General features: G+C 39.4%; 1 protein-coding gene across 1 annotated transcript in view; it reads left to right on the top strand.

The window, feature by feature from the left end:
* GRIP1 (glutamate receptor interacting protein 1) overlaps positions 1-16,962 on the top strand; it is a gene marked incomplete at its 5' end in the record, with an annotated part of 73,977 nt that overhangs the window by 33,155 nt on the left and 23,860 nt on the right. Inside the window, 6 exons of the mRNA XM_009701541.1 lie at positions 677-832; positions 5,890-6,076; positions 6,941-7,086; positions 8,673-8,753; positions 16,361-16,430; positions 16,682-16,827. Coding sequence (XP_009699843.1) covers positions 677-832; positions 5,890-6,076; positions 6,941-7,086; positions 8,673-8,753; positions 16,361-16,430; positions 16,682-16,827 — 786 coding nt within the window. The remainder of the gene's footprint in view (positions 1-676; positions 833-5,889; positions 6,077-6,940; positions 7,087-8,672; positions 8,754-16,360; positions 16,431-16,681; positions 16,828-16,962) is intronic.

Raw genomic sequence — 16,962 nt, 5'->3', positions numbered from 1 at the left:
TTGTCCTGCTGACATATTCTCTCCTCCTATTCTTCCTCCTTCTCCCTCCCCTCTTCTTTCACTCATACTTTTCCCATTTCAGGCACTAAAACCATTTTCAGTTTTATGGATGCTACACTTTTTCACAGCCATGCCAAGGTTATTTCTGACATTTTATGCCTTTTCCTTTCTGTAACGAGACAACCTTTGTAGACAGGAAAAAGCCTGAAAATTCTGAATGAATCAGTTCTTCTGCTATGAGTAGACCATTAGATTTGAGTAGTGTATATAAAGCATGATTTTGAATGCAAAGCATTGCTTACAAATCTGTTGTCAGAAATTACCTACTACAAAAAAGCATTTCTAAAATCAATGTATCTAGTCATACTGATCTGCGTTGGTTCATGGATATGTGTTGAAAAATTTAATTTAACATGCTTCGCTTAAAATAAGTTGTGTACTCTGAATGTACTTTTTGTATCTACAGTATCTTTGTTAGCATCCAGCAGGTATTTTCATGAAATGCTGGCTATACTTTTACCTAGGGTCGCCTATGTGGTTTGATGTCTTTGTTATTGGAAATGCACAAACCATTCCTGTGCATCATACACATTGTTTGATTCGTTGAGTTACAGGCATGTGCCGCACTCTTCCGTGAAGACTGAGTGCTGTATGCCAAGTGTCTGATTTCTTACAGCAGCTTTGGTGTCTTCATCCTTCTCTCCTACCTCCATGAGTGCATACAGCCTGAGTTCCCTGAACATGGGGACCTTACCTCGCAGCCTCTACTCCACCAGCCCGCGTGGGACAATGATGAGGCGGAGGATGAAAAAGAAGGACTTCAAAAGCTCCTGTAGGTGGTAACAGCATTTGCTCAAAATGTGCAGTGAATGGGTGGAGGAGGGGGAAGATACAGAAAAAAGGTACAAAGTACCTTAATTAATAGATACATACTAGGCAGAAGAGAGAACAATTGGAGTTTGTTAGATGTAGTTGCATTAAAATATTTGTCCAACGCTAAAATGAGATGAGTAGAGGCCGTGCAGCTTAACTATCTCATCCAAAATATATAAAGCAATGTTTTCTTCAGACAATTCTGGAAGAGTTTGTTATACTGTTACTGAAGTGATTTTCAAATTCCTTTTTCCTGTTTCCATCAAGGAGTAGAATTCATAGCTGAATAGTCAAAAATAGATTGCTAGTAAGCTCAACAAACTATCATGTTACGGAAGGAAGATAATTTTAATGTTTACATCTACACCATAACCTGTACAGTCATTTCTGTGAGGAAGAGCAACAAATAACAGTGAAGACTAAATAGCCTTGTTTCTGACCACTCTCTGGGATTCAAAGCATGGATTTCCCATGAGTCGGTCATTTCCCAAGCCAGGGTGGATTTATTTCAGGCTGTTCCACTTTGCGTAATGCTAAGTATTCACTGGGCCGGAGAGAGTATGGCTGTATCAGCGTGTTGTTTCCCAAACTCCACGTAAGGGCCGCCTCTCCTTTTGGCTTGTCCATCTTTGCGTGATCCTCAGCAGTTCAGGTCCTCCAGAGCAGGGAGGTGAGAACTGCTCTGTAAGTCGTCTGCTCCGGCTAATAATGCTCAGAGGTCCACTCTGGAAAAACTGAGTGCTCTGCATTACAGCGCTGCTGCCCTGTATTAAAGATTTCCCATGGTCAGAGCAAAATCAGAGCAAACCAGTGGCCTCCAACTAAGGCCCGTCACTATGGAGTTGTGAGGAAATGTTTGAGAAAAGAACTGAGGTTTTGCTTTCTTGCAGTTTTTTGTTGCTTGCTTGTTCTTGTTTCTTTTGTAAAGCAAATATTTTTACATAACGTTTGCCTGTAAGTGCATTTTTTATTTTTAATCTAATCAGCCATTTTTCACAACTCATCTGTTGACATGTTAGCTTCTAATGCATTCTTTTGGGTCTTGAGGAGATAGTGTGTCTGTCCATGCTATGGTATCAGTAGGAGTCCAGCACTTACATGTCCTCAGGTGCACATGAGACAGTAGTAATGTTACACTAGTAGTAATTGATTTGAATAGTAAAATAATGCTGGATGCAAAAAATAGTTCTTCAGTTGTGCTGTATTATAGCTGTTCCATCCAACAGCTGTTGGATGACTGTTAATCCTGAAAGCTAATCCTATTATGGACCTTGGAGACAGCTGTTACTTGTATTGTTAAATTTTTCAGGTATTTTCCTTTCAAAGAAGCCTTGCCCTGCAATTTCCTATCCTGCAAAGGCTCAAAACAAGGCCAGTGACATTAGATTTAAGTGGGACAGTCACATAAGCACTGCAGCCCACCTGAAAGATTCCTCAAGTCAGAAGGCCCTGGGGATGACAGGCTGCTATGATTAAACCAGTCCCTAATTCGGAAGAATTAGGATGAGGCTTTGTTGTGTGGTAATTTATTATGCATTTGCATTGTGAGATCTGGATATAAAGCATTACAAAATAATGTGGAACTGGCCCCATCACAGAGTGAGTCTGTGCCTCACTACGAGCAGCGACTACATCAGCAACCCTGAATCAGAGCTGGAGTGGGAGGAACTGGCTGGCCAGCCAGGCTTGCTCGCCCTGTCTGTGAGCTTGCTTTTCAGCCCGTGCAGAGTTTAGACTTACACCCATACTTGTGACTGCGGTAACAGCCAACTTAAGAGACCCACACTGGAATGAATGTGCTACAAGTGACCACGATAGAGAATGACTGGTCCTGTACCCTTCCACCATCCATCGACAGGACTTGGAAAACCTTGCCCTTCTCCCTTTGTGGGAGACTCACAAGAACCAGGTAGCATCGAGTGCTGTCCTTTTCATAGAAAGCAATAGCAAACACTCTTAATTTTAGTGGGAATTTTTTCTTTAATCCAATTGGATCATTTGAAGGTTTTATTAATGTAACTTTTAATAAATCTCCTAAGATGTCACTTGGGAAGAAAAGGATGTATTGATGAAGGGTGCTATAAAGTTTACATTGCCATTTATTTCCGAACACCTGCATAACTTAATGTGATCATGCCAAAATTCATTGATGATGAAGTGTGATGGTACAGGGGGTTACAAGACTTTTATGGCCATGATTTTACAATCATTGCGTTAGTTATACAGATCGTTTCAAACATGTGGCTGTAAAAATTGAAGGCATGCCCTGCTGTCACATGCTTTGTTTATGCCACTTATTTTCAATTTTTATTCTTCCTCTGCTGTTTTTGGTTTTAAAGTATGGTATTCATTGTGGAAACACTTGGATTACTATTTGGTTGAAGTTTAAATCCTGAAGTATTTAGTAATAGGTCAATATTAGTACTTGAAAGTGAGACACAACTTTATACTAACTTTCATGATAGTTACTAGGGCTGCATATGTGGTAGAAATTAGAGAGGGCCTAAGACGTGCATGGGTGCACTTTTAAATACATCTTGCCCTGCTTCTCATACGGCTGCAAGAATAAAAGTAACAAGTACATAATCTTCACATTCAAGGTTATTATTTACATAACTGCAGAGCATATAGTAAACCAGCCCCCAGGACTGTTGCTAAGAGTTGGACAAAAACTATACAAGTATGCTAAAATATACCCCTAGCAGTCGCAGCCAGGGTTCACTGGAACTAAACAAACATCCATGTCCCTTTTTTAGATCAATAAGGCTCCTTCCTGACGTGTAAAACTTCGAACCCATCAAGCAGCCAAAAAAAGGGCAGTGTTTCTTGCTATAATTATTGTTGAGCTACAAACCCCGCCATGCTCTAAGCCATGGGTTTGGGTACCTGTGGCATTTTATTGAGGCTTAACAAGTAGCTATTGTTACATGATTTGGAAAGGGTGTTTTCATCTCTGCTATTTTTGTTCCTGTTTCTATTTCATTTTCTTTGGGAGTGGGAGGAGTTCCTAATTGTGAGTTTTAAGCATCCACATCATCAAAATATTTATCAGAGTGAGTTTTAAGTCCCACGAATACTAAATTAATTTCCCATTGTGAATTAAAACCTTAGCTATCCTAGAAGTTGAAATAAATGTTGTGAGACCTTTAGGTTCCTGGTAGGGCATTAGAAAAAGAGTAAGAAAGTTACAGAGTCAGCTGAATGCCTGGTGCAGAGGGGGAATGGACACATAAGTGATGGGAAACAAAGGCACAGCTAAGAGGTAATTGTTGTATGACCTTAAAGAAAGGGAAAACGGAACTTTTCTGAACTTCAATGCCCTAAATTTAGACATTGCTAGAAGGTGCATTAGGGGATCTGATGTTATATTAACTCTGAATTTATCTGGTCTCATCATATTTTAGCCTTTGCAGTGCTGAGGGCTGGAGAAACCTATTTCTCACATGCAGTAAGTGCAAAAGCTGGCAGCCATTTCTGAGAACAGATTATTAGTATTTGCATTTGGGTATGAGCATGTCTTACTGAGTGCAGATAAAAGAAACAGTAAGAAGGAAGCTGTCGAGTAACTGAAATAATACACAATTCTTACAAAAGAAATTTAAAACAAGATATGGGTGAGAATTCACAGTAATTTAGAAAAGACGGTTTCAGAGTTGAAAGGAGCTTTGCTGGGAGAAAACAGAAGCTCATGAGGTTTTTGGCAAGTGAAACTTTTGCAACAGAACTGTCATTGTCAACTGTGCAACATTAACTAGATTTTATACTAACTGTTTTAGGGCAAAAGTCTAATGCTTGTAGCCCCAAAGTGCACGAAATACCTATACAACCGCTGGCATCTTTGTACAGCTATGCTAATATTATCTCTAATGTAAAAATAAGAACTAATTTTTTCCAATATCCAAGGGGAAAAAATAATCGACACTTAAAACAACCCCTCAGATAAACCATGAACCAAAGTATACCTCAGATAAACCATGAACTTTTGTCTAATTCTTAGTAGCTACTGCAGGCAGAAATGGGTCTTGAAGGAAATTAGAGGTGGAGAGCTAATGGCGTAGATTTATAACACAGAAACATTCCGAATCCTCAGCATTGGAGGATTATCATTACTTTACTGGTCTGAACAGGAATTTAAAAACTCTAGCTTTCTGTGTATGACAGAATGAAAGACAGTAGTTTGTCACTGGGGGAATTCAAACAATGATACAATAGACATTTAGACAGAGATCAAAGAATCAAAGGTGCGGTCTCCTCCTTTCATAGGTAATTGCATTGAATTGCAATGTTGTTTTTACCCTGATTTGTTCTGTAATGCAGCCTATTCAGAACACGAGTGAGAATAAGGAGAGGGAGTAAATCAGGAGTACAGAAGTAGCTGTCTGTGTTTCAGAAAGTGTCGCCCAGTTCCTTTGAGACATCCCAGAGAACTTTTTTTTTCTCTCAGTCTCTTGAGATACACTGGTTGCTATAACAGAGGAGTTTGTTCAGCTTACTTACACTACCCAGTTAGCCTGACAAATTGCTGACATGTAGTAAACATGGTCAAGAGGAAAGCATCCTTATTTCTTGCAAGCAAGCCTGGGCCATGTGCTTTGTTGCTAACAACAATGCATTGCTGTGAGATGTTCAAAAGAGCTTGTGGGAATTGGTCTGAATAACAGCTGGGCTTGAACCTCCAATTCCCTTAGCTCCTGTGAAAATTCTGCTCATTTACGCCTCAAACCTAATGCAAACAGAATTCAAGGATGTTGTGAGAGTTTTGGGGTGGGGGTGTCAAACACATTTGTTTTACTTAGTACAAGAACTATCTTTTTGCGTTCTAACATAACAGCCAGATGTTTTCTATTCTCTTATGTGCCTTAACTGTTTATACATAATTTATAAACTTTAGCCTAAATTGACTTTAAAAGACATGTTTGGTTGACTAGGTTGATTGTACAGATCAATTTTCTCAAAGAGCAATGAAATTTCTGCTGTGTATGAATGTCTTTCCTCCTGGTCTGCTCTGTTTTATAGTGTCTTTAGCCTCTAGCACTGTTGGTTTGGCTGGGCAGGTCGTGCACACCGAAACGACAGAAGTAATGCTGACAGCTGACCCCATAGTAGGGTTTGGGATACAGCTCCAGGGTAGCGTGTTTGCTACTGAGACCTTGTCTTCTCCACCTCTCATTTCCTATATTGAGTCTGACAGTCCGGCGGAAAGGTGAGGTTCTTTCAGTTGACTGCTAAGTACGTTTTGGTGAGCATTCCTCGGGGTACTTTAGGCTTGTTGCTTTCAATTTGTGACAAATTGCAGGGCCTCGCTCAGTGGAAGTGTGGCAAGTAATAAACTGTCTGTTCTGACAGTGGTATTTCATATGCTTGATCAGCTGTAAGAAGAATGACAAGCACCAGTGTTTTTATCATCCAGAATCCTCCAGCAGGAGACTGGAAGGTATATTCATGCAAAAGGAAAAAAAAAAAAAAGTCAGAAACATTGCTGAAGTCAAAATAGTGATAATTCAGCGTGCCATGAAGGGAGGCCTATCCAGCTCTGTTCAGTTTTGGTACAGAACCAAATCGTAGAATCATTTAGGTTGGAAAGGACCTTTAAGATCGTTGAGTCCAACTGTAAATATCTTAGGGAATACCAGAGTTTTGACTTATTAATGATTTCATTGCAGCATTTCAGTTACATTTTTACGCGTATGTATGTCTTTAATCATGGCATGAGAACAATAGGAGTTGCACAGGCAAGTACTAGCTGCCATTGCAGAGCTACACCACCTGTAGAGGTGGGGTACCTGTAGAGGTGGGGGACCGTGGTGGTCCATGGGTGGGCTGGAGGCCTAACGGCTGTGCCCCTCTGCCTGGGTCCCAGAACCTAGAGAGCACGACCCATGCTGGGAGTGCTTGGTAGTGTCTTGGTACAAAGGGGCAGCAGGAGCTTCTGTCCCTCTCTGTGCCTGGGTAGAGTGTTGAGCTGCTATGCCACGCTTCTCCTTCAAGGTTAGATTGAATGTGTTTGATATTGCTGGTTCTGGTAATGTGCACATCTGATGATTGTTTTGTATCATTGTGTACCAAGGTGTGGGGTGCTGCAAATAGGAGACAGAATAGTGGCAATAAACGGTATCCCAACGGAAGACAGCACATTTGATGAGGCCAATCAACTGCTCAGAGACTCCTCTATCACCAACAAGGTCACTCTGGAAATAGAATTTGATGTTGCAGGTATGAATGTACTGTTACTCTATCTTGCAAGAAAAGTGAAGGAATAAATCCCAAGTACATTGCGAGTGTTAGGCATCCAAGGTGGAGACTTTCTTCTCACATATACACCATTCAGTTTGCAAGTGACCTATTTGAAACGTGTGTCTTTTTGTACAGCTTTCTCATTTCACATAGCCCTGCAGAGTGCTTCAGAACACAAATAGAAATGACAAGTCCTGTAGTAAGATCTGGTGACAGTGCCTCCTCTGAGTTACGTCCAGACATGTTTCTGCCCTGAGATAGATAGGCTCCACTGAGCAGAGACAAATCCTCTACAGGCCAGCTAATGAAATGTTTTACTAGACAGAAAAATATTATAAAAGGGTGGATAAGCAGAACACTCTGAAGGGTTTCACTTACAGTATCTCAAGCCAACAATCTAAATAAAATAATAGAAATTGAGTGAGAAATTGGTGACTTTATTATTATTAATGGCTTTACTTTCTTCTGTAATGTGTTTAAGCATACAGAATACACCTATAAAATTACAAATTGTGTAAATCAAACAAGTACACATTATGTATGTAAACTACCACGCTATGTAAATAGTAAGAACTTTTAGGACTTCTGTGTTCATCTGACAGTAGCTCCTTTGAAGTCATGACAATGTCGGCTGTGCTGTATTTTGCATAGTGTGATTATTGTTAATGGTATTATACGTCATGATGTCAAAAGCAGACTAAAGGTTCCTAGAGTAATTCTGATTAATCTTTTAGTATGCATGCATCTAGTATAATATTTTTTAAAAATGCACCAAATACAATATGTACATTCATGTACATAGGAAATGAAATATTAAAAAATAAGAAAACTGAATAATGAGAAAGTAATTTAAATATACCTTGAAGTCGCATGGATTTCAGTCCCTGGACTTGTTTGTGCTTCTCCCATTTGTTCCGTGACAGCAGACTCACACTCATTGTTAGACTCCTCTGCCACATGTGTATTTATATGTTTCCATAGCTGTAATTTCAATCCCTCCTTTTCAGGCCAAGGCCCAAACTTTTCCTAGCAGTGATTTCAGAAGTCAGGATTCAAATACACTGCTGTGTGTTCAAGTGGCTTTTGCCTCAGCCAGGTGCTTCTCCATTAGTGATGTTTTGATTTGTTTTCTTCCCAGTAGATATAAAATACATGGCAGTTGCCTTAGCGGACAGTTAAAAATGTGTTAGACCTACCGCAACAAAGACCTGAAATCCTTAAGACTTGATCTCCTGTCCTTTTAATTAAGGAGCCTACCAGCACTAAAATTTTCACGTGTGCTCACAGAACTCACATATGAGCTAAAAACCTGCAGTCTCAGCTGGCTTCTGCCCTGTGCAATCTCCATAAATTCAGTTAAACCTTAAAAAAATTTGGTTACTGTGAAATTGCCAATAGAGGTATAAATCATACGTTGTACGTCCTACTTCTTTCGCTTCAGCACCCATGTTTCATCCGCGCGTTGTGATGCTGATGTGATTTCATCAGCTTACACGTATAGTTCCATGCACTTGGAATTGCTGTGCCTTATAAATCATCTAACATTTTAAATATTTTTTTTATAGAATCAGTCATACCAAGCAGTGGAACATTTCATGTAAAACTACCAAAGAAGCATAATGTGGAACTGGGCATCACCATAAGTTGTAAGTGAAAGTGCTTATTTTTAAGTCCACATTTATGGGATAATCTGCGAGTAGTAGGTTCTGTAGCTCTAAACTCATGTTTGTTTTAGTATAAACATCTTTTTCCTTTTTCTAGAAAGGGATGACTAGCCATGCTCTCTGATGAAATACCATTCTGTAACAGATTTATACTCCTCTTCTAGTAGTTAAAGACGCCAGAAGTTTGGCAGGCCTAAAGCTTGACCTATTCTTTCATGCATAGTATGTATTTAACTCCCATTAAAATTATTTAAAAACAAAACAAACCAACAACAAAAAAACCCCAAAGAAGCCAATAGAATTAGGCCCACGCAGAAGTATTTCCATAGCTGGGAAGTTTAGAGCAACACAGGCTCTTGAACAGGACCCCACTGAACTCAAGGGTTCTCCCAGGCATGAGGATCCACATACGTGGAGTTATTTTCTGCTTTAGAACCCAGAGCCTGAAGATACATCCTCAGTCTGTAAAAAAACTAGTGGGCAGTCCTAGATGTGCAGCAGATGACATAGCAAAATCCCCTTTCACTGGGGATTTGAGAGAGCTAAAGAAGATAACAAGGGTCTGCATTAGTCCATTTCTCAAAAAGTGTTGGTTACTGTTGTTTGAAATCAAAGTGTTTCTGTACTTATTTATTTTGGGAGCAGACAGTAAATGCTGTGTTAGGATTGGATTTTGACCGGGTAAATGCCAGCATACCGAGTTCAGCCCTTCATGGAAGGAAGAACAATCCATATCAAAGTTAATAGGCTTGTGTTTAATGTACTTAATGACAGTGCAGAATCTGATCTCACCAGAGTTAACATTCCTTTATGATTTTGGCCTTTCTTAGACTGTTAGTCTTTCTTTGGAATTATTCATGTGTCTTGGGGGAAGACTCTGCTTTGACTTACATTCTCAAAGCTTTTACCAGCACAATGGAATAAGGTTAATCAAAAGTACAGCAGGGAACTCAGTGCTAAGAATTACATCTGAGGAACAAATGAGAGACACGGCAGGTCTGTTTGCTTGCATTGCACACTTGAATGAGTAACTGTTAGATTCTGTAAGATGCGATGTGATGCTTGAAGCAAAATCATAGGTCTACACATATTTGTGCAAATGAAAATATTGAGAAATGAGAAAATCTGGAGAGAGACTGTTCTATTTAAATGTTATTCTTAGGATTGGTGATGGTTTGTAGGATTTGTAAAAATTGTAAAAATACAGTCTTCCTAGTAATTTGATTTGTGCTGCTTTTTGGAATTCAGACATCTTGTACTTTTTTTCTGTCTGTAGGAGTAAACTTTGAATGGAAAGCTAATGTTCTTGGGATTTAGTATTTAGCACTCCTCTTCCAAACTTTGTATACCTTCCTGACTTGGAACTTAATTCCAAAAGTTAGTGCTTTATAAAATTACTGCTTTATATAATTGGAGTGACACCTGGTTGGTCTTAGCTCTGCTCTTCTGAGTATACTGCAGTATCTTTAATATTTAAATTAAATGATCTGTTATATATAATAATCCCACTTCTTAATAGTATTTAATGCGTATGAAATGTGTCTAGGATTAATTATTTGTTTGATTTTAAAGGATTTATACTAATAACTGAAAGTTTGTAAATTTGCTTAGTAGAAGTCTTGAATTGCTGCATTTCATGCTTGCTTTTCAGTGCTTTGCTCTCTTCTACCTAATTAACTCCTAAATGAGACAGTGTGATTTGAAGAATATAAGCGTTTTATATTCATTTTGTCAAATTTTTGTCAGGGCACTTTAGCACATTAGCATGCCATTTATTACTGATACTGTCAGAAAGCTATATGATTTCTTTAAAAAATAAAATACTAGGGAAACCTCAGCGGAGTTGGTATGACCAGACTTAAACAGGGGTGATAGAGGAGATCAGGTTTATTCATTTTGGGGCTTGAGGCTTTGAGGTGCTAGAGACCTGTTTCATCCTCTCTCTTCTCAAGGTAGTGGAGTTGGTGGTGAGTGAGAAAGTACTGTCTGTATAAAAACATTACAGAGAAGCGCCTGTCTTGCTTTCCATATCCCCAGTTTAGTTTGGGATTTGGATGAGAAAGTCAGGAAATGACCTGACCTGACAGACAAGACAGACATCTTTTTGTCAGAAGGGAAATGTTGGGTTAGCAGCTGAACGTATGCATATTTTTAAGTACAAGAGTTCTTCTAAGTCAGCTGTTAGGAGGCAGAGATCCTGGAAGAGGAGTTTCTCTCTCTTTCTTTGTGATCTTGTCCTTGGCAATGAACACTGAGTGTGCCTGCATGGAGTTACAGCCAGGTAGTTGAAGGCGTATCTGAAGAGACGCACAACGCTAAGGGCAGTTAAGCTTATTCACATGGTCTTTGAAAAACATGACATGTAATAGGGGAAGAGACTAAGCTTCTCTTAGTTTCAGATTTATTAATGTAAGAATAAAAGCAAAAAAAAAAAAAATTTCAAAATCCTCTTAGGTAGCAGAAACCCCAAGAAAGTAAGACAGAAGAAAATTTCATGTGTATCATTGTTAATGTTAATCCAGGGCACCAAGTTTTGGATAGTCGGTTACCTCGCAGTATACTGGCCTTGCTCCTTGCTACCTTCACACACATGCTGGACTTCTATCATCCTGTCATCCTTCCCTTATCTCTGCAATACCTGTCTAATCTTCCCATTAATAGCTACTTAAATAAAGACCCTGTTTCATAGTTTGAAAATTTAAGTGACTGTATATTTCATGCTTCAGGTACCATCACTTTCACAGCCAACAGTTACCTGGTTGGAGCAATTAGAATGTCTCAGTTCTTAAAATTACATCATCCAAATAAAGCATGACACAGCAGTGTCCATGTCTGTGTGATTATGTTTTTATAACAGAACCACTCCCTAGAAGAAGGATGGCTTTCAAGTAGATCTAATAGTGTTCAAATCTGTTTCAATTTATTTGCCAGTGACATTGATTTTAGACCATGTAATGGAATATAGATTATTTATTTTTTTTTAAGATAAATTGTGCCACTGGCTACTTTATCATAGACTAATATTTTTTAAATACATTGAGTGATGTCCAAGAAAATTACTTACTAGTACAGGCTGGTAATTGTAGTTAACAGCTCTTTTTTTTTTTTTTTTTTCCCCCTTTTCTTTCTTTCTTAAGTAAGATTCTGATATCCTTACTGGTAATGAACTGCAGCACCTTGCTTCATAAATAATCTCTCTGAAGCTAATGGGACTACTCAAGGAATAAGAAGCTGCAAAGCTGGTAAGAATATCAGGATCTCACCCAAACTATCACCAGTTTTTCTAAGTCATTTTGACTAGGAGCTGTACTATAATCTGCTTTATTGCTTTTGTATTTCATCAGAAACAAGCTTTGGAAATATCTACAGATATTTAGCATTGACTATGAGAATTTATTTTCTAAAGCATGTTACTGTATATTTTGGGATTTCACCTAGCAAACTCAACTCATTTTGCAATGTTTCAAGTAATTATTTTCAAGACAGGCCCTGAAGAATCAGCAGGTTTCTCAGGTGCTCCACATGAACCAGTACTTAAGGAACAAAAGAGCTACATCAGTCTAATTTTAAAAAGCTCTTTCATCTATTTAATAATCACACTATTTTAAAAAAGTCTAGTAGCTCTTAACCAACATTGTGGATAAGTGAACTGAATTTGTATAAGAAGTATTCTTCCATCCCGTGAGTATTTTCCTCTGCTTGTTCAGTTTGTTCAGAGTTTGATCAAACTCCAGAACTTGAAGCCAGGGTGAGAAAGTGAGTTTTGTCTGGGTGGCAGGTGAGATGTCCACCCCAAAATCTGTTAAAGTCACTTTTTTTTTTTTTTCTTTGGGTTAACAGTGAAATAAGAAAGGAGGGTTATTTGAGGGAGTTTTTTAACCAAATGGAACAGTTGATCTGCAAAACCGCCAGTGCTTCACTGAACTTGCTTTCAAGTGGTGGAGGATAGGCAGGGGAAGTGTGTTTTTACTAGTAGAAGTAGATTAGAGGCCTGGGATGGAGACCTAGGATCACAGAGCGATTTAAAGAGAGAGAACAAACAACAGCCTTCCATCTGCAACACTAAATTTAGTATCTGCACAACTTTATGCACTCTTCAGTCCCCTTGTAGTTCATCATGCAGACTGTGTAAGGTCTCTACAAAAGCTCAACAGTAAGTAGACTAACAGCTGGACCAGGGAGGAGAAAAGGTGAGATCTTCAGTGGACAAGTAGAATGGGACAAGGGGAGAAAATGAGTGGAGAGCCGTTAACAGGGAGACAACAGACGAGGGGAGAGGCTGAGGTGTGATGGGGGGTGGGAGAAGCTGGGACTTGAACAAGAAGGCTGGGCATGGGTGAGTGGTAAGGTGCTTTGGTTTTATTTGCTTCTTAAAAATAATTCTGAAATGAAACATAAAAATGGAAACTTAAAGCTGTACATTGTCACTTCAAACTTGCGTTAGTTCATGAGTAGAAATACTACTTTCTCACTGCGACTCTTGCTTCTCTGCTCTCTGGGGAGAGATGAAACAGTGGTGTGTATCAAAGGGGATGGAGGCTGCATAATGAATAAGGTGAAGTATTGCAGAAAGAAAAAGGAGGTGATCTCATGGTCAAGTTGGTTTAGTGCTACCCTGGAGAAATTAGGGTTTTTTTCCTTTTCTCTGCAATAGAGTTGTGGTGAGATGAGTCATTTTGGGGGGTGGGAGGAGAGATATTTTCCACTGGTGGCTGCTTGATTTTCTGTGGAAACCATTGAGATCCTGGGGTCACACTTGCAGAAATGCTGAGCATCTGCAGCTGTTGCTGAAAATGCCAGTAGTTGTGCTTTGGACATATAGAAGCTGTTATATACTACAAACTATTGCGAGAGGTAAAGGCATGGATGTCTCAAATTGCTCACCGAAAATTGTCATACTTTGACCTAAATGTTCCTGTGTTTCCTTTCCTCATCTGTAAAATCAGGATAATAGTACTCAGTCCTCTTGCTGGGGACAGCATCTGTTCACTAGTGTTTGGGAGGCAATCTTAGGCTGTGGTGATGTGCAGTATGAAAGTTCAAGAGGAAATTAATGATTTTATCTCTGCAACACAACTTGAATAGTTTGTAGGAAGTATGTCAAGAGCATTGAGCAAGAATAAAACAAAGTGTGGTGTAGCTGCTTATTAAGGGCTTGTCAGCGTGGGGGGATTCATTTCACACTAAGCTGTGTTTGCTGCCTGCAGAAAGGCTTTTGTCCACCAGAAACAATTAATAGCACAGAATAACTGGTAAAATACAGCTGGTTCACACTTACTTAGTTTGAAACTGTAATAACTTTGTGTGCAATATCACACCCTTTGTATCCACACATGCGCTCTGGGGGTTTGCACTTTCAGCTGTTCTCTTTCCCCTGTTTTGGTTCCTCTCTCTTCTTTTTGGAACAATAATGGACTGTTTTCTTTAGTACTGGTAATTTTTATAAAGCACTTTCATAAAAATGCTCAATACTCAAATCTCAAACTGCAGACATTGTACAGTCATAAGGCAACCCAGAGAGTAAAAACGTAAAATTAAAAAAAAAAAAAGTTCACCAGAGTGATACTTTTTAATTGGTGAAAGAAAACCAAAGAATTCAAGTAAATCATGGAACTGTCATGTAAGATGTAGTTGACCCATGGTGTGAAAGTATGAGAAACAAGCTATGAAAATTACGTATCTTGCAAAAAGTTAATTGCTGTTCTCTAAAGCGCAACATAGGCATTTCCTGAAAGCATGCTGGTTTAGGCAAGTTTCTAAAAATTCTTGGAAGTCTTTGTATGTCTGTCTTCTGGACTTTCAAGACACTGCTTTTGAAATATGACTATTTAGCAGTTCTTAAACAGTTTCTTTGGACATTCAAAGGCTTTCTCGGCCAGGGGAGCCAAGGTTAACAAGATGTGTTAGAATATTGTGTTGGAAACATCATTATTAATACACCTTGTGGTTGCTGTAGGTGAAGGTCTGTCATTTTTCATCAGAGGGAAGAATCATGAGCTGCTAAAGTAATTGACATCAGGATTTTATAGGTGATCCTCCGTATGGGTAGTTTTTTGGGTGATTGTCAGTTAGGCATTGGAGCCTAATGGAAAAGTACCTGCTGTGAGGCCTCTAGGAATGGCTTGGGACAATTGAAGAGCTCTACATGTGCAAAAACCATTAGCACTTTCAGGAGAACTGGGAGCCTTATACCACATGGCGATGTTTTAATATTAACACACTCTTTGTTAACAACAGTCCCAAAAGTCAGTCTGTGTTCACCACGTGGACTACCTCCTGGCCAGAGCAGCTGTAGGTGGTATCTACTTCCCGATGGCAGAGAGCTGGTGCCCCACCATTGTCTAAAAATATATCTTTTGTCACCCTCAATTTCTGAGCCCACTGCTTGCCGTATCAGATCTTCGGTGCGGTCTTCTGTCAGCAAATGGATGAACCCTCCAAAACAATGCATTCAGTGAAGCTGCCCCAAGAAACAGTCCGCTGGAAGCATCAGTAATCATCGTCGTCTTCCTCTGGGGTAGTTAACTGCTTCCTATGCAACCAAAAGTCAAGCAAAATTGCTAAGCAAATTTCTTGGCCAATGGAAACTTGTCAAATACTGCTGCATAGGTCAGTAAAGAATTGGAATGACTGGCATCGTAGAGCAGAGCATCCTTTTAACCATGATGGACAGGCAGGAGATTGAAAGTTATGTCAGATACCTCCAAGAGCAGTTGAGTTAGGTGTGCAAGGGGAGGACTGGTGGGGGTTTTACTAATTTGAGCATTGCTGGAATTGCAGGGCTTCTAGTAAGTATTCCCAGTACAAAGTGGGGAAGAGCCCACAATGCCTAAGGCCCAGCAGCAGTATAGAGGAGCGAGGTTACTCATCAGAGGCACGTGTTTACTTCAGAGGAAGCGGTGAGTCACAGTGAAGCAAGCATCCATGTGATGTAAGCTACATCTGTGCAGATGTGCTAACTGTGTATCAGCCTGATGGCATGCGTGGCCACTATCCACAGCATCTCATTTATTGTGAAGTAGATTCCTCCTTCGCACCCAGGATGCATTATCTTCATACCTCTGCCTTAAGCACTGAATGAGTGAGGAGTGGATGTAAAGAACGTGGGCTAGCCCACTGTAGATATTTTGCCAGAGCAGCTCTGTTGGTCAGGGATATAATAAAACATGATTTATGACTGACAGAAATATTCTGGCAAAAGATCAGCATTCATAGTTGTGCTGAAAGGCTCTACTAACAGAAAGTCTTCCTTTATGTGTTGTAGCTACACAGCATTTTATGATAGATCACTGGAGCTGTACTGTGATACCTTCACATGGTTCAGTCCTGGCCTAACCCAGAATCCAGACACATAAGGTTAAATTCACTTTGCACCAGTCACTTTAATTCTGGCATTTTCTAATTTTTGAGGAGTATGTAGTCTTACTAATAGGCTGCTGATGATTGTATTCATGTACATATAATTTAGGGGAAGGGGAGGAATATAATACAGGTAAATAATGTGTATGAAGTATCAATGTATGGATAGAATTAGCCCATCTGCATATCCAGAAATAAAAACAGGTACATGTATGTATTCTTTATTACAGCTCCATCCAGTAGAAAACCAGGGGACCCTCTCGTTATTTCTGATATCAAGAAAGGAAGTGTTGCTCACAGGTAAGGCATTCAAGCTCCCAGTAAAAATCTGTTTCCATGGTGTAGCCAGCCAGAGTCAAGTTGAACAGAGGGAGGTTGTAAGAGACTGTGCTGGTTTTTTGTAAAAAGCAGTTAGAAATGAAAAGTCCAGCGTATTAAGAAATAATTGTTTTAAAAAATCCATCTCCTTTCAGTAATAATGTTCATACCTTCTAAGATACCTTGTTTTAATGTTACTAGAATGTCATGTAGGCTTGTTTGCTTCTTCACAGAACTGGGACACTCGAGCTGGGTGATAAGTTGCTTGCAATAGATAACATTCGACTTGACAATTGCTCAATGGAAGATGCTGTCCAGATCCTTCAGCACTGTGAGGACCTTGTAAAGTTAAAGATCCGCAAAGATGAAGATAATTCTGGTATTAGCAATGAGCCTATTGGAGATTCTTGTGTGTTTTCAGGGTTTTTAGAACATAGGGTTATTCTTTTGCATTTAAATTTTAATGAAATGTTTTTTTTCTGAACATGCCTGGTTTATGCTAATGCTAATCAGG

This window comes from Cariama cristata, unplaced genomic scaffold (genome assembly GCF_000690535.1).
Source record: "Cariama cristata isolate BGI_N322 unplaced genomic scaffold, ASM69053v1 scaffold3416, whole genome shotgun sequence".
Taxonomy (NCBI): Eukaryota; Metazoa; Chordata; class Aves; order Cariamiformes; family Cariamidae; genus Cariama; species Cariama cristata.
Note: the sequence above shows the minus strand (reverse complement) of the source record. Positions and strands in the feature narration are given on the sequence as shown.